Source organism: Mytilus californianus, unplaced genomic scaffold (assembly GCF_021869535.1).
Source record: "Mytilus californianus isolate M0D057914Y unplaced genomic scaffold, xbMytCali1.0.p SCAF_9, whole genome shotgun sequence".
Classification (NCBI taxonomy): Eukaryota; Metazoa; Mollusca; class Bivalvia; order Mytilida; family Mytilidae; genus Mytilus; species Mytilus californianus.
Window position 1 is genome coordinate 62,987,861 of NW_026262745.1, and position 25,487 is coordinate 63,013,347.

Genomic DNA, 25,487 nt, shown 5'->3' on the forward strand with positions numbered 1-25,487 from the left:
ACCCAAGAAACAACTTTATATTTGGTGAGATTATGTAAACAGTTATAATAAAACTTATCTTAAATTATTTTGTTGTTTCTTGGCTGCGCACGATGTTTGCACAATGAAAATAACGATAGAAAACTGCATAAATTCTGCAGTTTTCTTCGTTTTTATGACAGTGCAGTTTATGACGAAATTGTGACGTCATTAGATCAAAAAGTTTATGCAATTAGTTTATATTTGTTGACTTTATGCATTTCCAAACATAATGTGCAAATTTGAAATTGTCTTCAAAAACTTTATTTTCTTGGGCCAAAACAGGACCTTAATGCCCCTACTAGTCTTATTTGGTGATGTCATATTCAATGAATAGAGAACGGGACTGTGGTTATTACAATTGGAAAATATCCGTCATCATCTGTGAAACAGATATTCCATAACGATCAAACAACTCGTGATGGAGTCCATACAAATTTCAAAGTATTTACTTCTACTTTACCACTTTGAACCTTTAGTTTGATAACTTCATTTTAAGCAGCAAACCTCATGGAAATCATGAAAAGAATTGCGTGCTCTGGAATATTTAATCAACTTGGAGACATATTATCAATATGCACGAGCTGCTGGAATGTTGCATAGAAATGAACAGTTTACAATTAAAAAGATGTATTCATCCCTTTTGTGGTAAAGTTGTGCTTTTACCGATTGATCGATTGATCGATTGGTGTTAAACGCCACTTTCAGTACTCTTGTGCTATTTCGTGGAGATCAGATATTATTGGTGGAGGAATCATGAGTGCTCAGAGAGAACCACCGACCTTAGGTATACAAACTTGCAATCCTAGTCATTTAAGAGCAGAATCGAGCGCAACTGCCATACGGGGGATTCGAACTTACAACCTCAATGTTGACAGGCTAGTAGTTCGACAACTTTTGTTTCTTTTGATAAAATTTCATTAAAATATGTTCAATAAATAAAAATTCACCAGACAGTACCTGGTGTCTTTCCATTAACAATCCAAACTTTTATGATTGGGTTCCATAAAAATATCTTACAGAACTAGAAATTATAGAAACAACAGACACGACTTCCTCATTTTTTTACTTATACCTCGAATGTGAAATAAGCGGTCATCTCAGTACCAAAATCTATGACAAACGAGACGATTCTAATTTTGAAATCTTAAATTTCCCCATGTTAGCAGTAAAATGCGAACGTCACCTGCATATGGGATATACATTTCCCAACTCATTCGGTATTCAAGGGCTTGATGGATGGAGAGTTGTCTCATTGGAATTCATACCACATCTTCTTATATCTACTTGAAGCTGCTACTTAGACTATATAAAATGTCACCAGTGTCTGAGCAGAAAGTTGATAAACCAGGGTTATGCCAACGACGTCTCGTCCTTTTTCTAAAAAATTCATCGGAAGATACCAAGACCTTCTTGATAAATAGTCCGTATCAACTCCACAATAAATACACGATTATCTTGAAATTGAGATTCTATGTGCTGACGTTGTTTACATGTATCATCTTAATTAGTATTATTGTGCTATGATCATTTTCGTATTCTTGTCTTTCATTTTTGCTTATGTACTTTGTCTATATGCCGTTTTGTTTTTCTTTGTTGAAATAGTAATTTGTTTTTATAGTGATTAAGATTATAACACAATGTTGACTGCTGTAACCTAATTTTTTACATTTTTACCTGTTATGTTTGTTTGCTTTGCTCACAAATTGTTGTCTATATAATGGAATTCTATGCGACTGTCATACAATTAAGAGGTTTAGCTAGCTATAACACCAGGTTTTCTACATTTGAAAATGCCTGTACCAAGTCAGGAATATGACAGTTGTTGTCCATTCGTTTGATGTGTTTTGTCATTTGATTTTGCCATGTGATTAGGGACTTTCCGATTGAATTTTCCTCGGAGTTCAGTATTTTTGTGATTTTACTTTTTAATGCCCCCTTTTCTACATAAGGAAACCCCTGTCCCAAGTCAGGAACATGACAGTTGTTTTCCATTGTGTTTGAGCATTTGATTTTGGCATTTGATAACGGACTTTACGTTTTGAACTACCCTTGGAGTTTGGTATTTCTATTAATTTACTTTTTACATGTACTGAATTAAAACAGCATCAAATGCAATTCAACAAAAGTTTAAATATATGTTAATTCTATTTGATATACAAGTATAGTTAGGAATAAAAACAATATTTCTGCATGGTTATCTGCTTCTTTAATAACAGGATTTTCTAATATAAAATATTTTTCTAGTAAATGTTCTTTTCTCAGATTAAAAAGACAAAAAATTGAGAGACGTATTTTTCGAATAATGTTTTAAAATAGTCTACCGAATTGAGTTTAACTTGAGGATCCAACAATACGAAATTTCTTCTTTTATAGATACTTGATCCTGCTATACTCTAGCTGCGGAATCGTAGCTCTTAGGTACTTATGTTATTTTTTGACTATTTGCGGACCATAGAGCTACGGCTTTTTCCTATTTCAAAACGTTCGGAATTGCGACCCAGGTTCAGGTCGCACTTATTTATTGTTTATAATCCATGCAAAGCTTGTCAATATATATATAGTTCGTTTCGTTAGATATTTTTCTAGGATATGACATACCTATTTATATTTGAATATTCATTTCCTTAACACTTTTATCGAATTATTCAACTCGTCCCATTCATTTCACTAATGAGCACACTTAATAAAAAGGAGTTATTTCCCGTTGAATAAAGATCTCTCAACTTGCCGATTAGTGAAAATATGTCATATCTTTTTAAGTAACGTCCTGCTTAAACACTACTCTACGTAAAATCAGTCAATCCCGCTGAATAAAGGCCTGCAATTTCGCCCGCTAACAAAAAGGAGATTATTGTACACATTGCCTGAGTTTTCGAGATAAGTAAAACATCATTACGAAATAACAAACTTTTAAGGTGAACAGCACTTTTGTCAATAATTGAACAAAGTTTTGCGGTGAAGGAAATCCATATTACAACATGTACAAGTGTATGTTTTGTTTTCTAGTGCTATTATACAAATAAGAAATGAGAAGTCTCCATTTGAAATAAGAAATGTCCAGTTTAGAATGGCAAATGTATACATTAGTACATACATCATTGACATTTATCTCGAATGTACTTTCGTTTTGTTTAATTACTATGAATGATCACAAACGAAGACTCACTTAGTATCAAAATACTCCTTCACTAAAAAGAATTTCCGTCCAAACTTTTGTAAAAGATAAAAAAAAAAGGTGTAATGAGATTGATTCATGGGGTTAAATGATTATTTGTGTAGCTGACTAAAATGGTTGAGTTACTGGATTCTCAAAATGTGTTTCGATCAACAGCTTGATATTTTATGTTCTAATTCGTAAACTCAACCGAACATAAAACATTTATCAATATAATACAAAACTCTCATATTGGAGTAGCCACTTTTTTGATCATTCGTCCTCAAGGATTCCTAGGTTTGCGCTACAGAAACCTTCTAGGGTAATCTAAGGTGTTGATGAACAAGGAGTACCAGATGTAGTTAGAGGACTGTCAGTTGGAATAATACATCCGACAGGAAGCTGTGACGGAACTAAAAGTCAAGGCATGCTTATCATCTAACTCAGACACATTATTCAAACTCAGAATTTTCCCGTCTCTATTTGCTCCTTCTCTGCTTTATGCTGGATTCTTAGCAAAGAAGCCGCAAGTACCAATCCTAAAGTCGCAAGCCTTGACCAGATGTGGATCGAACCCACTTACTGCCATATTTCAGACGACGGGTACGCTGAGATTACAAAAGCACACTACATACATTAAAAATACTAGTACAGCCAATTATTTCATAGTTTGGTTAATTATGATAACGGTAAAACAAATAAGTTTACTTTTCTACATTGGCTAGAGGTATAGGGGGAGGGTTGAGATCTCATAAACATGTTTAACCCCGCCGCATTTTTGCGTCTGTCCCAAGTCAGGAGCCTCTAGCCTTTGTTAGTCTTGTACTATTTTTAATTTTAGTTTCTTGTGTACAATTTGGAGTTTAGTATGGCGTTCATTATCACTGAACTAGTATATATATTTGTTTAGGGGCCAGCTGAAGGACGCCTCCGGGTGCGGGAATTTCTCGCTGCATTGAAGACCTGTTGGTGACCTTCTGCTGTTGTCTGTTCTATGGTCGGGTTGTTGTCTCTTTGACACATTCCCCATTTCCATTCTCAATTTTAAGTAAATATTATTACATAACTTATCATTTTATATCATGTCCATTGGAATACTACAATCAACTAGTGATGGTATCTACAAATGAAAACATCTTTAATTTCAAGGATACCTTATTTTTTGTTTGTGATCAAGTCATGCGAAAGACAACTTAATAAAAAAGGGACGAAAGATGCCAGAGGGAGAGTCAAACTCATAGATCGAAAACAAACTGACAACGCCATGGACAAAATTAAAAAGACAAACAGACAAATAATAGTACAGATGACACAACATAGAAAAATAAAGACTAAGCAACACGAACCCTATCAAAAACTGGGGGTGATCTCAGGTGCTCTGGAAGGGTAAGCAAATCCTGCTCCACATGTGTCACCCGTCGTGTTTCTTATGTTATTACAAATCCAGTAAATAGTCTAATTCGGTAGGTTACATTCGTGAAAAGGGAACGGTATTGTAGTTACGACATAAGGAACATATCCGATATCATCTGTGCAACGGTTATTCCTTAACGGTCAACCAACTCGTGATGGCGTCCGTAAAATTTACGATAGGATGATTTTAACTTCACCATTTGGCACTTTTGGTTTAATAGCTTCCTTGTGAGCAGCAATCCTCTATCAAGGAAATCATGATAGGAAATACAAGCCCGGGAATATCGTATTAAGTTACATTGAAGACTCCACGTTCGGAAGCCTACTGGATAAATTTACATAAGAAAGTTTTAGAAACAAAAAAATAAACTCATCATAAATACCAGACATTACATTTTGTACGCCAAACACTCGTTTTCCGTCTTTAAAAAACTCATGATTGACGCTAGAAACAAAAAGGTTAAAAAAGTCAAATGAAGCACGAATTTTAAACGCATTGAGGATCCAAAATTACGACAGGGTTTGCCAAATACAGTTGAGGTAATCTATTCATTTAGTAGTACATACTCAGTATTTCGAATTATACTTTCTAAATAGTTAATTTATAAGTCTGATCATAACAATGAATATTCATGTGATCACAGAAGCGCTGACTACTGGGATAGTGATACCCTCTAGGAGGACACCTTGAAATTAGAATTTTGAAGAGATGACGACGAGGGTGGTTATTAACGACCTTGACTACCCATGGGATCTTACACAATCGGCGAGTATTTGTATTAGACGTAATTTTCCAAATTTAAACAAAAAGCACAATACAGAGATTGATACTTCAAATGTATAGGTATTAACAGAATAAAGGAGTCATTGTTCATAAATGTAAAGGAATACAAATATGATTTTGTTTTTTTAATTTATCAACATATAACAGATACAATCTCTGTTACTAGGTATCTATAATGTGTTTATTTAGTCTCGATGACAGCATGTGGTAGTTGTTTTTTTTTCTTTTCTTTAAGGCTTAGCAGTTTTACAGTTTAATGATGCATGTTTTGAATATACATAGCATGCATGTATTATGCTACGTATAAGCCTTCTTTAATTAAGAGCACCACCATGAGATATGGTGTAAAGGAGGACATTTAGCACACTGTACCTGCACACAGATTTAACATGAGTATTGCTTACCCAGTTCCCAAGCCTGGCCGTGACGGGACTTACTTTCAGAAAGTTAATCCTCCCACAACATAAATAAATAAATGCAATGAAACATACAAACACACCTTATCACCTGATTCGCCCATCCTAAAAATATAAAAAGTGTAAAATAAAAGTGCAAATTAAAATACAAAATAAGATAAAACTTAAGGTCATCCCGGATGCCGCGCAAATGCCATGGTAACGAACGGAAATTGGTAAGGACATACTTGGATTCAACACCGATGCCCAACTGTATTCCGGGTATCTGATAACCGATTAAGGGATATTACAGAACGAACTCAAAAATCCAAAGTCCATCTCCAATACAAATAAAAGAAATGATTTATATAAAAAAAAACATTTTTGGTATTGTAGTGTTCTCTCTCTGGAACAAGAAATACTTTATTTATTTAAGGGTCATGTTTATCGACAACCAATTGAACACGGAATTGCTCTCAGAAATTCGATTGCTACATAACTTTCGCTATCGTAGGCAAACATTTATAGTTATGCGGTTTTTGACTCCATTTTCAATTTCCTAATATTTAAACAAATGGAAATTACATCATTATAACCATGACAACACTCACACGACGAAATGCATCTTCCTTTTTGATTTAACTTCCTAATCGTCTTAAAGATACTTGGAAACTAAATAACTTCACACGTTTAAGTATGCAATAGCGTTGAAAAGTCTATATAGGTGGAAACAGTCTATGCACCTATCCTAAGTCAGGAACCGGTTTCAGTGGTTGTCGTTTGTTGATGCGGTTCTTAAGTATTCTCGTTTCTCGTTTTTTATATGATAAGACCGTTGGTTTTCCTGTTTGAATTGTTTTACACTAGTCATGTTGGAACACTTTGTAGCTTGCTGTTCGGTGTGAGCAAAGGCTCCGTGTTGAATGCCGTACTTTGACCTATAATTGTTTACTTTTTACACATTGTGACTTGAATGGAAAGTTGTCTCATTGACACTCATATCACATCTTCTTATTTCTATTAACTTGAGCTGCTGAAATTGAGAAAAACTGTTATAATTCTTACTAAATGCGGGTTTATTTTATCATTTTACAATAGATTATTTTGGTATTCTATATTATTTTCTTTAGTTAAATTTTAGGAACAATATAATTTGCTTATTTTGAATGTTCCTCTTCTTAGTTCAATTCGCTAAAGATATCCAGGCAAGTTTTCTATCTAAGTTAGCACAATAGTCTTATTCAGTAAAATTAGTGGTTGTTGTGTTTATATCAAAAAATAATATTAAAACCTAAGAAAAGACGTGATCATTAACCGGAAGCATTTTCGAAAGAGTAAGATAAAATAAGGCTACATTCCGTACCTAGTCAGGAGTAATATGACAGTTATTTTCCATTCGTTTGATGTGTTTGAGCTTTGGATTTTACCAATTGTTAAGTGACATTCCGTTTTGAATTTTCCTTGAAGTTCGGTATTTTTGTTGTTTTACTTTTTCATGAATGTGTTTATCTAAATTGGTATTATTTACTGTTCCAATGTTACACTTACATTGTATAATGAATAAATCGCGAGTAAAATATCATTTGAGAGGTTTTATTGCATTAACACATTGTGAAGTAATCTGTAAATCAGTGATTGTCGTTTGTTGCTGTATATCATATTTGTTTATCGTTTAAATTTTTGTACATAAATTATTTATTTGAATTGTTTTGCTCTTGTAATTTGGGGCCTTTTTATAACTGCAGTATTGGTTTTGTGCGTTGTTTAAGGCGATACGATGACCTAAAGTTTCTAATTAAGTCTATTGGATTCTGGCGGAAATTTGTGTAATTGGCAATCACATCACATCTTCTTATCTTTATATATACAATGCACCATTCAAAAGAATAATGAAGAAAAGAGTGCTGTACTAAAATGTTCATGTGTATTAGACAAAAGTTTTAAGTTAAAAAATACAGAATGTTCCTATATTTTCGGTAAAATCTTTAATTTGTGTTTCATTGTTGATGCTTAAAACAATCCAGACTTTAAATTTAGTATACAAATAAACGTGTATGTTTAAAACAAATTACTCAACATCTATAAATACACTTAACATATATATTCGAGTAACGCAAAAGAGAGTTATAATTCTTCATTTGATGCTAGACTTAAAATGAATTCCTGTTCAAAACAAAACGCGTTCAGAATTACCAATAGCTAGTTGTAATTTAAGACATTTTCAATAACTACTTCACAAAAGCCCTGGAAAGTCATTGACATTTTTAATCGGAAATTCGGATCTCGAAAGCAAGTTTCAAACAAATTAGAAACAGTTACCTCGATTACAACAGAAAAAGAGGGGGGGAGTGAAATAAAGTAGACATTTTAAATCAAATTGTCCAAGTTAGTAAAACCATGATTAGTTTAAGACCAGAACGAACAAAGGACAATATTAATGTGATAAAAAAAAAAGTTTGGTCTTTTGGATTTGGAATATTGAATTTATGCGGAGTTTGATTTACATAAATTTTTAAAATCAAATTTAAAATTTTGATATCTAATCTAAATTTCGAATTCCTTATTGTTCTATTAAACTTTAAATGTCGAAATTAAAGTAAGTGATATTGGCTGTTTAACTCGGACTTAAATGCTAGATATCTTTGCATGTTAATATCAACAAATTAGCTACTGGGCAAATTGTACCCTTAAGGTCGGATAGTTTACCTGCAACGAACTTAAACAGCGGATAAAGACTTAGAATAAAAAGATTACCTAGCGGTTTGGAAATAGTAATTTTCGGTATGTTCGAGCCAAAATGTTTGGAGGCCGAAAACGTTCAAGAGAATAAGGCCGTGAAGGCTTTAATAAAAGAGACAAATATAAGGTTCTTTGTATGATACCATTCGGGCAGCATCCACATATTGAGTATTACATGTTATTCGTGATCTTCACAGGAGATATCGGCTGATATTCTCTGTCCGAGTTTTATATCTCCTGAGCCGTTAGGCGATTAGGATATTGTGTGCATTGACAGGGAATTTGAGCCCATATTTCCTCTGTAGCCCGAATAACATTCTATTATACAAGGGATATGGGTTCATATTTTCTGTAAATGTGACCAATCTGATTGCAGGATTATCCTGAATATTTCCCCCTAGTACACTTTTATAAGTTATATGGTTTGCTACTGACTCCCTATGTATTCATAGAGGCCCCTATTGATTTTACTTACCCTCTATGGTAAAACGAATCTATCGCACACAGGACTTTTCCTGCCAAGTTTTGCATATATATATATATATATATATAAAAAAAACAATGAAATACAATAACATTAATCGATGACGTCACCATTAATAGAAGACATGACATCATGAAACCCATATGAAATCTACTAACCTCATACAGACCAAGACTGGGTCACCACGTGACAGCGTTATACCAATCACAACGTCACTATTTATCCGAGGTGAGATAAATGTACACATCTTTGTAGTACGATATTTCATACCTTGCGTTTCATATCATACTATCCCTTAAATAAGGTTGCTTCTTGCTAGGAAGCAGTTTATGTATACAATGAAGATTTGGTTGTTTTGAAATATTTGTCCCGAATTGGGATTCAATATGTTATAATTCTAATCTTTTCCCCTCTATCATAACTAATACGTAACACCGTGGTAATTTTACTTGTCATTTGCAACATGTCGAATGCAATTGTTTGCCGAAGCCTTTAGCCCCATACATTTGTTCAATCAAGTATTTATCATCTATAGGCTGTTAAAAAGAGACGTAATATAGAACCCAAGAAGGTCAAAATTACAAATATCCATCAACTCATTGTATATACATTTGTTTGCTAAGCACTGTAACTATCATGCATTGGAAAAATAACCAGTCAGATACGACACCTAGGCTAAAGCATGTTATTAATTAAACAAAAACATCCATTGATGATATTGCCGTACCGCAGAGAGCAGTATGTCGTTTTGATAGGAACCAATTAGTTATCTGTTTGTTGACAACGAGAGTTTTCACAGAGATGGATCTATCGCAGTTTCATCGACACTGGGCTACCTTCTGTCCTTTATGTTGAAGGAATCAAGTAAACCTTTATCATTTCACAGATGACCGATGCTTGAATATCATCAGGAGAATGTTAACTTATTAAACACAATCTACAACACGTGTATTGCATCCAACAAACGTAGAAGAATCGACACCATTACTCAGTCAATATGTAAGTCAGGGAGCCAGTTATATGGCAGCGTTTACCAGTATCAGAGCTAAGATCGTAGATGTATAATTGAAAGAATTGATGACGAGGAACGCACATTAAAGACAATTCATAACATGCCGAACCATCCAGTTAGAACAGATCATAAACAACACCCAATACTATATACGATTGTAGTTGAGGATACCTTTTTTAACCTATTTGGTATATTTGGTTTGCTCACTCATTGTTGTCAATACAATAGAATTTTATGCGACTGTCATAAAAGTGAGAGGTTTAGCTAACTATAGAACCAGACTTAATCCACCATTTTCTACATAAGGAAATGCCTGTACCAAGTCAGGAATATGACAGTTGTTTTTCATTCGTTTGATGTGTTCGAGCTTTGGATTTTGCCATTTGTTAAGGGACTTTCCGTTTGGAATTTTTCTTGGAGTGCGGTATTTTTGTTATTTTACTTTAAATGATTAAATGTCCTATCTGTAACGACTTCTTGCTGAATCCATCGTCTGTAATTAATAAAATTACGAAATAGTTGTTGCAGATCTGATACATCATCGATATTACGTTTAAACGTGGGAAAGGCATTCTTGAACAATGAATTGCATGAACTAGATGCAACAAGAAAAATATATTCGTGTAAAAAAAAAATAAAATAAAATTTGTTTCCATTGGTTATCTGTTATATGTGTCGCTTCATCCAACAGATGTTTTCCCTATATTCTGTGCGATATTTTACCTCAGTAGAACAGACTCAACGAGAGAAAAATGATATAGATAGAATGATTGAGTAGGACATCTACGTCAATGGTGTTATATTGAGCGTCAAGCCATTGATCAAAGCCAATCACATGTAAAAAGGAGCGAGATAATTAATGTCAAAATAGAGTTTTATCTCCAATTAATCACATCCTATAGTTAACGCTTACACTACCAAGAACTAATAAATAACTTGACAGGTTTAGTAATGAAGTGGGATAAAAATAAAGGAATAATAATATTTCGTACAACATAAAATTGGCTTGACCACGAAATGAGAGATTACTAAAAAAAAAAAAAATCTTAAAGCTATTACTTTAGATCTAATCTAATAATATATCTTCTCAAGTATTTCAAGTATTTATAATTTTGTCTTGTATAGTTTTGGCTTTAAGAATTGGTCATGAGTGATAAAAATAAACCAGAACAGAGACACACTAGCAGCCAGCATTGTTGATCAGTGTTAAACTTAAACCAGAACAGAGCCACACTAGCAGCCAGCATTGTTGATCAGTGTTATACATAAACCAAAACAGAGTCACGCTAGAAGCCAGCATTGTTGATCAGCAGCAACGTCTAGATTGAACAGTGTTTACGTGTAGAATTTGACATTTAGTAGATTACAGGTACGAAATCAGAGAGTGTAATGAACGATAGACCACTAACGAAAACCTCATCGTATGTAAACCACAAGCCAAAACTTACTCCATTGCACCTTTGTTATGGTAGAAAAACGAGATTGTTAATGTATCCATTTTGGACCGGAATCAAGTTTATATACATTGATGTAGTATTTCTCCTTTAAAACACGTGCTAAATAAGTTTGTATAGGTTTTTAACTAAACTGATAAATGATAAACGGCATATGTTTAAAATACAAGCAACCAATTAATCTGTGTCAAAATTGAAATTAACTATGAATCTTAACAGAAACAGACATCGAAATACATATTTAATACCGTCAATTTAAATGAATTTGGAATATGACATAACTAAAACAATTGAATTTGAAATATAGATACAACAGAAATAATCTAGAATGCGTCAATCCAAGACTTTCAACTAGAAAACTGTAACATGCAGTAGGGGTCTGATGAAACTTATAATGCCAAAAACGTTGGTTTGTATCATGATTCAAATAACACCGATTATTGAACTATATATTTTCAATTTGACAGTATCATTTTAGCATTGTCAGAGCCTTGAAAAAAATATTTTCTGGATAAATAGATTTATCTTTTAAGGAAGCTATTTTACTAACGAATTTCTACGACAAGGAATTGCGCCATTGATATCGTCTACACATATTGAATTGTAAATGAATAAGACTAAGGTTGGAAGTTTCTGTATTTCCTTAAAACCATCCATAAATCATGTTTTTCAAAGTCAAACGGTTAAAATTGGTTATGAATCCAATATTCGATGGTCGATACTTTATCATGTTTATGGTGAGTTTTCAAGATGAACTTCAGTATTCAAACTGTTAGTGTTCGAGATTGGGCAAGTGTCTAAACTATATCTCTAATCATAAGTAAGATCAACTTATGGAAAACAAAATGACTATGGGGGTTTTATTAATAGCACAAAGTTACTACACGCATTGACAAATTCAAACGTTAAATTGCTTGTGTTGCTGTTTTGCATCAGACAGTCACAAATAGGCCCGCACCTTGCAGCAAAGAGTCAGATCTCTCAAGCTAAAAACTGACTCTCGCATTCATGTAAGCAATATGGTTTGGTAAAAATCTACCACGCTACATCTGTTCGCACTGAAACACATCAGCGGGATATCATCACCAAATTTGGGCAAACAAACTTACAGCCTCCAGGTGCGGGATTTTCTCGCTGCGTTGAATAGCAATTTACGGCTTTGGACTGTTTTTTGCTCTTTTGTTGGGTTGTTGTTTTTTTACACATTTTCTTTGACACTCTCAATTATATTTGCAAATACGGTCATTAATTGACAATCTTGCAGTATACCCTTACCATAATTATACCAAACTCAGCTAAAATCGTCCCCCACGTGTGAATGAAATCAAAGACCATAAATAATTACTTATGATCCCAACTGAATGATTCTCGTATTTGACCATACATTAGTATTGTATTTGGACGGACTCTTGCACTGATGTGCGCGGAATAGTTTGTTAAATATCTACCATCACGCTACATCTGTACGCATAGCAATACATCAGCGGGAGAACATCAATAAATTCGGGCAAACAAACTTACAGCATACGGGTGTTGGATTGTCTTGCTGCTTTGAAGAACCATTGGTGGTCTTAGGCTGTTTTTAGCTCTTTAGTCGGGTTGTTGTCTTTTTGACACATTCCCGTAGCAATTATCTATTATATTTACAAATACTGTCATTGATTGACAATCTTGCAGTATATCATAACCTTAAATATACCAAGCTGAAAATCGTCGCCCGCATGTGTATGACAACCTAAGACAATAAATAATAATTTAAAAAGTAAAATTCATATAGAAGAAAAAACGTTACTCTGAAATATTGGTTTGCCAACAAGTAAATCAATAAGGATCCTACATCAGGTCAGTAATCACTATTTTGTATAAGAATGTTTTCATTTTGAAATGATGTTAAGATGATTCCTTCCATCAAATACTCAACAAGTTAGCACCATTATTCGTCAAATTTATTTCTTCAATGATTTTTTTTGATGGTGTTATTGAATAATAGTTAAACAAATTTAAGTTCGTCAATGTTTAGTGTAACAAAATATTAAATGAACTCCTGCACATACAAGGATTCAGCACATGTGCTATGGAAGTGTTAGATTCTTCGTATAAAAAAAAGAACCGAGAGAGATTGTGTGTTAAACCGAGAATAGGTTTAATTGATTGACAGAGGCTTTGTAGTCTTTGGGGGAAAACAACCTTATGTATGGCATGTGTCGACAAGTTAATTCGTCACTTTTATAAATCGTTCGTTAATGAATAAACTTCACTTTTACTTCAATCACAAATAAAAAAGTAAACATTCTATTAAAAATACATAAAGAGGGTTTTTATAACAAAACTATAAATAATATTCTATTTTGTTCATATGTTTATGAATCAATTCGTATGATTAAAATATAACTTTTTAATGGTCTGATGGTATTTTTTAAAAGTTACATTTTTTAGATATATTTCAGTTGCAAAAAACATAAAAAAATCTGAACTAAAAAGAAGATGCCAAAGGGGAATCAACGATATATCAAATTTATTAAAAACACTTAATGGCAAAACCAAAAACCGATAATCACCTTCCTCATAAGGCAACTTAGTATTGGGCAACACTTACCCAAACTCATAAATTAGTATATTTTATACTTGAAACACCAATTTAGCTCATGGCAAGAGAAAATGGGAGGATTAACAAAACATATTTTCTAAGCTTTGATTCGTTTAATCAAAATTGAAAAAGATTAATACACTGTTATGATAACTATTCTTTATCTTATATAAGATTTTAAGATGAAACTTGAAGAAACGTTGAAAAATAAGAGATAGTTGCATCCTAATAAGAATTTACAATACATAATTCTACTTCTTGTAAGCAAATATTAATATTTTGCAGTTATTAGAAAGAAAAAAGTTTTATAATGGTTCTAAACAAGAATTTTAAATGTGAAAACTAGTGAGTTTCTGTATTTTTATATAGTTTCTTAAATTTTTTTTTTACTTCTGTTATTCTGAATTGCAAGCCGATATACAAAGGAAAAAATGTTCATCGAGTGAGAGCTACATTCGCACATGTATCCTTAATGAAATCCTTTAACTCTTCATATTCATTGCACTTTTCCTTGTAGTGACTTTTTCCTTTTTGCTTTTTCCCTTTCTGCTTTTTTCCTTTCTGTTTCTTTCCCTTTATGTGTCTTATCAGTGCTCTTCTACCTCCTCCTCCACTTTCTTCACTGGAACTGCTGGAAGATGAGCTTTCTGAACTTTCTGAACATTCTTCCTCAAAGATTCCTAGGAGTTCGCTACAGAAACCCTCTAGGGAAATCGAAGGTGTTGATGTACAAGGAGTACCAGATGTAGTCAGAGGACAACCAGTGGGAATATCACATCCGACAGGAAGCGGTGACGGAACTAAAAGTCAAATTATATAATTAAATGACTACTTGTAACCTAACTGTTCTTTGCTGATTTGCTGATTCTTTTAGGTTATAAAATTCATATGTATTGGAATGGTGTATTAGATTTTCAAATGACCTATGATAAGCTGTTTCCAACTTTTTCCTTTACAAACATCGATGCAAGAATAGACAATAGTACATTAACAATCCACTCAAGCATTTCTACATTTATCCAAAATGGAAAGACATATCTAAATTAGACGTGTTTATTGAAGTGAATTGTGATAATATCAAACATTTTTATGATTCAAGCGGCATTTTCGAAACAAAGATTTCAACTTTTTCACAAACTTAAAATGACTGTAACATATCCATTTTAAAATTTGATAGCGATTCTACTCTTTGATGTGAAACAAGCACTATCCTGTTTTTTGTGTGCATCTTTAAATCGAGTATGCCCATTTTGTTTTGCAAGTACCATTTTGTTTTTTTCACCAATTGTACATCAATTCTTTCAATATGTTTGCCTAAACGAAAAAGAATCATCTAACGTGGAAATAATCTGTCTTTAAAGAACGCTTTTTTCAAATGTTATCTTCATTTAAAAAGAGCTTCAACCAATTTGTTTTTTATTTTATGATTTTTATTTGTCTTTTTTATGCCTGTTCTATTAAACTTAATTTGAAATTGCTTTTCCATGTATCATAATCAATTTGTATTCGTATCAAGCCAATTTTGAATTTCCTTAAAATTATATGCCGTTATCTTCATTTTTGTTCAAATAAGTGGTCATCCTGTTGGTATTTAATTGCGAGTTTTATTTGTACGACATATGTTCTAATTAGGTAGACATTACGTTTCTTTTCTATTATGTAAATATGTGCGCATGATGTGGAGCAGGATCTGCTTCCCCTTCCGGAGCACCTGAGATCACCCCCAGTTTTTGGTGGGGTTCGTGTTGCTTACTCTTTAGTTTTTCTATGTTGTGTCATCTGTACTATTATTTGTCTGTTTGTCTTTTTATTTTTGGCCATGGCTTTGTCAGTTTTTTTTCGATCTATGAGTTTGACTGTCCCTCTTGTAATTTTCGTCCCTCTTGTAATTTTCGTCCCTCTTTTTTAACACCAACTTATTTTGTGTAATATACCGGGACCATATGTTGTTTGTCTTTCATTGTCTGTGTTTGTATGAACTCAACAAAGGTATCAGGCTCACAAGTCGGCGCGCATTTTGGCTAAAAAAAGACTCACCAGTGAGGCTCGAATCAAAACTTTGGAAGGCCAAATTTAGTTTGAAGCCGAAGTGTATTGAAAACAAAACATTCTAAAAATATGTCCTTTTTCTCAGAGGAATCGATGTAACATGCGGTGTGGTCGATTCATGTTATCCATTTTTATGGTTTATTAAATTAAGTACTCAATACAGAGCCATTTGAGATCTACACCGCCAGTACGTTTTAAATTGTAAACTTACATGGCTCCAGTGACTTGTATTCTGAAAAATATCATGTAGTTGAATAATCTATTGCGTTAAAAGAAAAATCTATTATTTTTTCTTGAAAACAACTTTTAATATCTTATATCTATGTAAAAGGGGATATACATTGTATGGTATGATAGCCATTACGACGACTATATAATAAAGACAAAATAACGTAGATATCAGCAACAATATGTAACCGTGCAACCTTGAACAATGAGCAAAACCCATACTCCATAGCAAGCTAAAAAGATCCCTATATTAGTAATTGTTATTCTAAATCGGAAAAGATGAAACACAAAACGTTTCTTGTGTAACAAGTTTGGCACGGAGCAATACATATGTCATAACATTCAAGCAGCGCCTACATATGAAATATATATCTCCCAGTCGATACGATATTTCAGGGCTTGTATTTCCTATCATGATTTCCTTGATCATGTTGATAGAGGATTTCTTCTCACAAGTAAGCTATTGAATTCCAAGTGGTGAAATTGAAATCATCCCTTCGTAAATTTTATGGATGCCATCACGAGTTTGTTGGAATATCTGTTTTGCAGATGAGGACGAATGTGTTCCAATTGTCGTAACTACAATACCGTCCCCTTTTTCTCGAATCTGACCCATCGAACTAGACTTATCAACGGGTTGTACATACATGAGCAACGCGACAGGTGCCACATGTGGAGCAGAATTTGCCTACCCTTCCGGACCACCTGAGATCACTCCCTGTATTTGATGGGGTTTGTGTCGCTCAGTCTTTAGTTTTCTATGTTGTGTTTTGTGTTCTGTTGTCTAACTGTTGGTCTTTTTCTCTTTTAGCCATGGCATTGTCAGTTTATTTTCGTTTGAATGTCCCTTTAGTATCCTTTGCCTTTTTCTATAAAGTATTTTTTTCAGTCTTTATTATGTTATGCTTTAAAATTGTAATTATGAGGACTTAAACGATTTATTTAATAATGGTAAATTATCGTTTTCCCACAATAGACAAAACCAGAGAGAGCAACTAATGTGTTTTGCGTGTAGATAAATAGTGTATATTGCGTATTGAAGAGCCAAACGATAAATATTAAAGAAGAAAAAAAAAATCTCTAAACGATAGATACAGCTTTATAAGAACAACAGTAAGATACCAAAGTGATATTCAAACTCATTTGATGCGACTGTCATACAAGTGAGAGGTTTAGCTAGCTAACAGGTTCAATCCACCATATTCTACATAAGAAAATGCCTGTACCAAGTCAGGAATATGACAGTTGTTATCCATTCGTTTGATGTGTTAAAGCTTTTGATTTTGCCATTTGATTATGACTTATATCTAGAAATTGACTATGAGGGTCGGTTGAAAACAAAACTTTACGACAAAGGAGATGATTTCAGCTTCCCAATTGTGAATTTTCATTTTTAAACCAAGAGTTCCAAATGGTGAAGTTAAAATCATCACTTTGTAAATTTTACTGACGCCATCACTAATTGGTTGACCGTTATTGAATATCCGTTTCACAGATGATATCGGATATGTTCCGTATGTCGTAACTACAATCCCGTTCCCTTTTCACGAATGTGACCTACCGAATTAGACTATTTACCCCTATTTGAGACATTTTTACCTATTGTGTTTGTTTGTTTCGTTCACACATCGTTGTCAATATAATGGAATTTGATGCGACTGTCATACAAGTGAGAGGTTTACCTAGCTATAAAACCAAGTTGAATCCACCATTTTCTACATAAAAAAATGCCTGTACTAAGTCAGGAATATGACAGTTGTTATTCATTCGTTTGATGTGTTTGAACTTTTGATTTTGCCATTTGATTGGGGACTTTCCTTTTTGAATTTTCCTCGGAGTATTTTTGTTATTTTACTTTTTTTTCATATGTCGGAAACAGACCGACAATTCTATGACAAAAAAAACGAAATACAACGAAAAGACAAACAACAGAACACAAAACAAAACATAGAAAACTAAAGACTGAGCAACACGAACTCGACCAACCCCTGGGAGATCATAGGTGCTCCGTTATGGTAGGCAGATCCTACTCCACATATGGCACCCGTCGTGTTTTTCATGTATGTACAAACTCTGTGATAAAAAAATAAATAGATATAGACTGTTTTGTTTTTGGTGATTGCAGTGATTTATGAGGGGTTGTAATTCCTATCTGTATAGATCATTTTCACATTAGGAAATTTTCTTTTCATAAATTTAATTCATAGCGAGTATATGATGTGTACATAGCACATGTTCATAATATGTAACTCCTTTTTTCAGAAATGATAACTTCTTAATGTTAAAATCATTGGTTATTTCAAATCAAACAAAAAGATTATAATTAGATGGACTTCTAGTTTATTTTTACTCAATTTTATGAAAGCACACTGTTGTTTTTCCCTGCTTTAGTAAACGTTTATGGATTTCTGTTTCTGAAATTATCAGTAAAATGTATCTGAATAGTATGTATGGAATTAATCATTATAGTGAAAAGTATAAACCATGTAATAGGCATTCGGCTTTATCTACTATTATGTATTATTGTGGCAGTACTTTGGTTTGATAATTAATGTAATGAAAAGGAGTTAAACTAGTTGTCTTTTCAAATATTTGGCTAAACATATCGCATTTTAATATCATCGTGGAGTCCAAATATCAGATAATGAAAATATAATTCATGATATTCTGAAATCTTAATAAGAAGTATACTACTCTCTTTTATTACCTTACGCAAACTACCATGGATATTTTATTTGTTATGGACAAAACGAAGTGTACCATTATGGCAACAGAACCTGCTTACTACTTGAGTTTACCAATTTTGTATATTCAATTGTCGCCGCTCAATTTTAAATTTTATATGTATAAGTAGATTCCTTTACAATACTGTTCTGTCAACTACAAATAATGATTTTTTGGCACTAATTTGACAGAAATAACCAATTTTGTTATTACATAAAGATGAAATATGCTGATAACTGTCACCAGTGTTTTCCTTATTGAGTAATCCAAGCTTATAAGAATTGATTCACGAGTTTGTTTTGTTATGTTAAAAATATCAAGTTAATGATAAATGATAAAAGAATTTGGATTCTCTAAACAACATGTGTCGATCACCTGTATCCACTATAACAATGGGTACTACCAAAATTTGTAAGCTAGAATAAAATTCATGACTATGATCTTCTGTTGTTGATTTCGTATTGCTAATATTTTTTTCTATTACATTTTTTCCCTTCTAGTATAGTTTTTATTCAAAGTACAAAAAGGGAAAATATCGTCACTCAAAGGTAATAACTTCCATAATGCGCCAACTGATTATTCGGCTTTGTAGAACTATATGTAGATCTTGTCTTGTTGATCAGTTATGAAGATTAGAGTTTCTCTGTTACATGCTTAACTTCTATAGTTTTTGCCCACATGAAACGGGTACAAAATCGTCTTTTAATGATAATAACTCCTATAAGGACTCGACTAAAAATATTATTTATGTTGTTATGATTTCAGACCTTGTCGTGTTGATCATTTGGGGTATTTACACTTTTTTTCTTGTTGAACATTTGAGGTGTTTACATCTGGTCTTCATCTACTATAGTTTTGGCTCAATGAGCAAAAAGTTGGAAAACATCATCCCTAAAGACCAATAACTTCAATTCTATAAAAGGTAAACCGACGATTTCTGCCTAATAAAAAAGGTGTAAATGTTGAACTGTTGGTAATTGTTGCTGTTTACAGCTTTAAATAATCTACTATATCTTTGGCCAAAATGCAAACATTGGAAACATTATCATTAAGGGGCAATAATTCCAATGGAGTCCCCCGACAATTTCGAACATGTAAAAAATGTGAAGATTGTGACCTGCTGATCATTTTTGCGATTTAAAGTTTCTCATTTAATTTATTTAGTAAATTTTTTTCAAAATAAAATGCAAAAACGGAAAAAAGTGGTTAAAATCGTCATTTTTAATAACATCTGTAAGGAGTTGACCGACGATTTGATCATGTTGGCAAATGTGTAGTTCTTGTTCGGCTGGTCATGTTTTCTATTAAAAGAGAGGCGAAAGATACAAAAGGATCATTCAAAGTCGAAAATAAATTGACAACGACATGGCTAAAAAAGAAAAAGACCAACAGACAAACAACAATACACATAACACAACAAAGGTTCTCTTTATCTGTAATAGTTTTGAAGATGATAAAGCAAAACGGCAAAACAATTATAAAAATCCTCATTGAATGACATTAACTCCTATGAGGAGTCTACCTATGATTTCGGTCATTTGATTTATTTGAGGATTTTGTCTTGCTTATAATTTGTGCAATATAAAATGTCTATCTTTCTACTGTACTTTTTAAGATAATACACAAAATAAGACAAAATTGATAAACATTGTCATTTGAGGGCAATAAATCCAATAATGAGTCGTATGATAATTGGGGTGAAAACAAACATAATAGCTAATGTCGCCATTTTGTCTCTGTTGTAATGTTGTCTCATTTGCAATAATACCATATTTTCGTATTATCATACAGTAGGTAGGTTGCAATATTCTAAGCACTTCTGTCCTTATCTCTATTTAAAGCGGTTTTCAAGATATTAGACAAAAGTTGCTATTTTTCCATATGTTAAATATTTATCCATGTCGGCTATGTTGGTTGGCAGAAGGGATCATTAAACACACTGTATATACCCGCAGATGACAGGTGCCAAATTTGGTTTCAATTACATGAATTTGCATTGTAGATTAAGCGGAGAAGATTGTTGCTCATTTGACCTATGAGGCAGGTGAGTTAAAAAATAACCCCGTAGTTAATTCTTATACTGGTTAACATTTCGTATTGATTTTTGTTAAAAAATAAGCTTGATGAATTTTTTGCCTGATAATACAATGTTTTAAATATAATTTGTTCACTTACCACGAAACAAGATTAGGAAAGGGTCAGAAATCATGTTTGCACATACATCACATAAGGTAGGATCACCTGTGGATAGAAATTACAATAGGTTGTGGTGCAAGTATCAACACATACTGATCTAAATTCATAACACAAACACACATGTATATACTTAGCAAACACTAAAACAAAATCCAGTTACAAGGCACTGTTTGATGCAGCCATGAAAAAACAGGTACGAATTTCACACGTCATTTATTGTTATTTTTTTATTGCTTTGAACCGACTGAAAGTTTGGAAAAGAGGTGTGTTTGCTTTACTTTTTTTTCCAAATAAATGAAACTCCGGAGAACATCGACATTTATTTGCTAAAAAATGTAAATTTAAATTTCAAATAGTTATGTTTAACCTTCGAACAATATGATTGACAGCATATAAGTCACTTTATTCTGTATTATTATACAATATACCTGTGCTAGGTGTTGTTTGTCCAATAGTATACGCTTGTGGCGTCGAGCTGTCCGTTGAAATAAATTTTAAGCATTCAAAAATAAACCCGCGGCTACAAAATAAAGTGCATCTAATTAGTACAATGACACCACTGCGGTAAAATGATTATGGAAATAAAGAAATTAAAAAACAAAAATTACATTAAATGTATAAATTCTATTTCATTTTCACTTAATGATAACTCACATATAGAAAAGGCATAGAAATGTCAAAAAAACGCGTTTAAAGGATGTGTAAAGCAATGACAGACTACTAATAAATTATTTCGGTCACTCGGCCAAAACAATGTTTGAGTATAAAAAGAATGGATAGCCGATGTCATTTGTGCCCTTAAAAAAGTAAACTACAGTTTTTTGGCTCGATTTTAAGTATTGTTTTCAGACTTTTGTCAATAATTATTAAAGAAAATAAAAAAACATTTTACCATTGATTCTTTTGTATGTTTTGGAGTGTGAAAAAAAGAAAAGAAAAAAGAGAATTCTGACTTCTTATTTGTGTTTTCATTGTCACATGTCACTATAAAAGACTGTCGCTTATTAACTTTTACTCTTAACAAAATTAGTGACATGGACGTTATGTTATTCTGAATACAAAAATATAACAAGTATTCTCTATCTTACTCAATCAGGTAAAAATCACCATTCCTATCTAGGCAATCGAAGGCTAATATGGTCACTAGGCTCCCGGCCATTGCTTCGCCTTGAAGAAGCATCTGCGTCTCAGAAAATGTAAATATGTCAGAACTTGCTTGAGTGTCATATGATCTACCAACAAGTTCACTGGGAAAGTTGCAAAGACCTGTATTAATAGATATAACAGTGATTTCAACAATTCTGACACGATGATAATCCACTGATACTCGATGGAATACGTCTTTCGGAAAGTTTGCACTAATGAGAGGTATACAAATTTGAATTTTTGATAGCCAATGTTTTACATTAATTTCCCTGTCTTGGTATTTTTTTCAATTTTTCCAAAATACTTTCATTATTGTGATTTTCCTTCCCTTTGGGTACAAATGAAAAAGTAATAACAGGATAATAGAAGGTTATCAAGTTGAGTGAATGGGAAAACATAAAATGCCAGGCGATTGTCGCTGGAGAAGTGTCAGCTATAGGAACCGTTCTGGTCCAAACTTTGTTTTGGAAAACGTAAAAATTAACATTCATTCCAGCTGTGCAAACAACGAATAAGTAATTTGCTTATAATACAATGTATATTAAAATATTCAATATCTATTTCAACGTATCTAGTATATCTAAAGACTTTATATCTGAAATTGAGAACGGGGAATGCGTAAAAGAGACAACAACCCGACCAAAGAGCAGAAAACAGCCCAAGGTCACCAATAGGTCTTCAACACAGTGGAGGCGGGCTTTAGTTGGCCCCTAAACAAAAATGTATACTATTTCAGAGAAAATGGACGTCACAATATACTCCGAAACATATAAATGAACCCCAAAAAAAAAAAAAAAACCATACAAGACTAACAAAGGCAAGAAGTTTCTGACTTGGGACAGGCGCAAAAATGCGGTGGGGTTAAACATGTTTGGTGAGATCTCAACCCTCACCCTGTTTTGTTAAAATAGAGCCACTTATTATATCGAATACGTCTAAATGTTGCATTTTATAAATTAATTATACGTCATATGGAAAATTGTTTCCTTCAGCATCAGATCGTGAAATTAAGACATGAAGCCTACTGTCGAGTTATTTCAAGGGACTTCAACATCGTTCAGAACCAAGTTGTAATAAACGTTCTGATAAAACTACCAAAATATCTCCCTATTAGAAATAGATTTGAGAAAGAATCATCATTTAAGATACTCTTTTATCATATTTCTAAAAATTGGTTTCAACTAAGTAAATGAAAAAAAAACCACTTGATTATAACTGATTGAATTTATGAATATTGTTGATATTCGCATATCGCATATAATGATCTATTTGGATAATAATAAAAGGTTTATAATATGCAAAAATTTCTAGGAATTGAAATACATTTCCATATTCGCAAAAGTTTTTTTGTTCGTACCAGTCGATAAAGCAGCCTACAACAGGAAAAATGTGGTGGTGATATGACATAAATACTGCAAAAAAAAGTACTTAGAAATGAAATTATGCATTCTACTACTTTCGATCCTGAAACCTGCAATGACAGACAAATTGTAGACGATCAGAACATTACCACACTAAATACAATTAACGAACTTATCATTTATTTTTGCAATAAAGCATATAAAATAATTGACATTAATTATTTTGGACAGTGTAAAAAAACTCTTTTGATGTTTGAAATAATGTACGTGCGTTCGACGACCTTTTATTTAGGCTGACAGTTTTGTCTTTCGAACTTTCTTCTGTAATCGTGCTAGATAAACTTACTAGAGCTGTGGTGAGATGATGAAAGCTTTGAATCTTCTGCTTGACAACATTTATGTTCGTTTCGACCATACAAATGATCGACAGGTAACATGCATTCATATGGGCACTAGGTGCGCTCCTTTAATAACAGAGTTGTCACTGCTTTGTTGTGAATCACAGTTTATTGCAAAAATCAGGTGCTTTTGTTCATGTCACGGAAAAGAATATGTGCCGAGGACGACGAAATACGTTATATAATATCTTTATGTGTCGCTCCAGCTGGAATTTGTCTGGCGCCTCAATACTTTTCCCAAACTAAAGTATCAATCAATAAATAATCCACCATTGTATTAGACGGACAGATACAGTAGAACAAGCAATTATGGAAGGAAATTTATAATCCTACTTAAACACATATTTTCACTACATGTTTGATTCCTAGAGTAAACATGGCATAAACTTATCTTTAAATCTTGAGTTTTACCCAGACTGTGATAGAACACAACAGAGGATAAATAAGATACGCTTGTGCCAAATTAAATAATAGTTCCTTTGATGAGAAATCACAAAAAAACTAACAAAAACAAATACATTAAATAAAAAAAATAACCTAGGTAAAAGTGGCTTTTCTGGGTTCTTTTGAATCTTAGTCTAGGATTTATTATAGAAGTTGTCATTCTAGGGAAATAACTGATAAAACATGTCTACTGGAACATTACAATCATCTAGCAATGGTACCTACACATAACTTTAATAATTTATTTTGAATCATATTCTTTTTCTAAATTTAGAAATGCTCAAATATTTTAAGATAACAACTTTCTTCTGAAAATCCCAATTACCTATATCTGATATCTATACGAAAAGTGTTACCATATATATATCATGTATATATAAATGTATGAATAGCATATATCTAAAGCTACAATTTGATCTAAAAACATTGAAACAGATTTCGTAGTTTTATGTGTCTTCAATAAATGTTATCAGCTTGAACTTGCTAGTAAATTATCATTCGTGATTAAAATAGTAGTATGACGTGATCATTATAACTAGCCTTACCTTGAACAACCGTAATGGTCTCCAACAAAAAGATAACAACCAAACCTCTCATCATCCTTGTTCTGTGTGCAAACAAAAGTGGGGAACTTCAATTTTATACCATTTTATAGAAGCGTTCAAGATAAATGTGCAATGAAAAAATAATTACCAACGATGGAAAAAAAAATATTATGTATTTAAATTTGAAGATATCTGATAAATTGCCAACCGTTCAAGTTGATATAATTCAGTTACTGAACCATCTTGACTAGCAATAAAATATTTCTTTTAGGATTTCATCTTTTCTTTATTTGTTTACTATTTGACAAGTATCATATTCTCTATGCTTCCATGCTCTTCTCTACATTATAACA

At 32.7% G+C, this 25,487-nt stretch overlaps 1 protein-coding gene and 1 long non-coding RNA gene across 2 annotated transcripts; both read right to left on the reverse strand.

Annotated features, from left to right (window-relative positions):
- Positions 1–14,363: 14,363 nt before the first annotated feature.
- Positions 14,364–21,284, reverse strand: LOC127714665 (uncharacterized). Its single transcript, XM_052220739.1, has 3 exons — positions 21,220–21,284; positions 16,304–16,324; positions 14,364–14,843 (listed from the first exon to the last, which is right to left on the reverse strand). Exons 1-3 carry the CDS (start codon positions 21,251–21,253, stop codon positions 14,479–14,481), a joined length of 420 nt encoding a protein of 139 aa, XP_052076699.1. The 5' UTR covers positions 21,254–21,284; the 3' UTR covers positions 14,364–14,478.
- A 388-nt stretch (positions 21,285–21,672) lies between these two features.
- Positions 21,673–25,191, reverse strand: LOC127714675 (uncharacterized). Its single transcript, XR_007987865.1, has 3 exons — positions 25,135–25,191; positions 22,329–22,506; positions 21,673–21,760 (listed from the first exon to the last, which is right to left on the reverse strand). It is a non-coding gene; the product is annotated as an uncharacterized LOC127714675 (long non-coding RNA).
- Between the last annotated feature and the right edge of the window lie 296 nt (positions 25,192–25,487).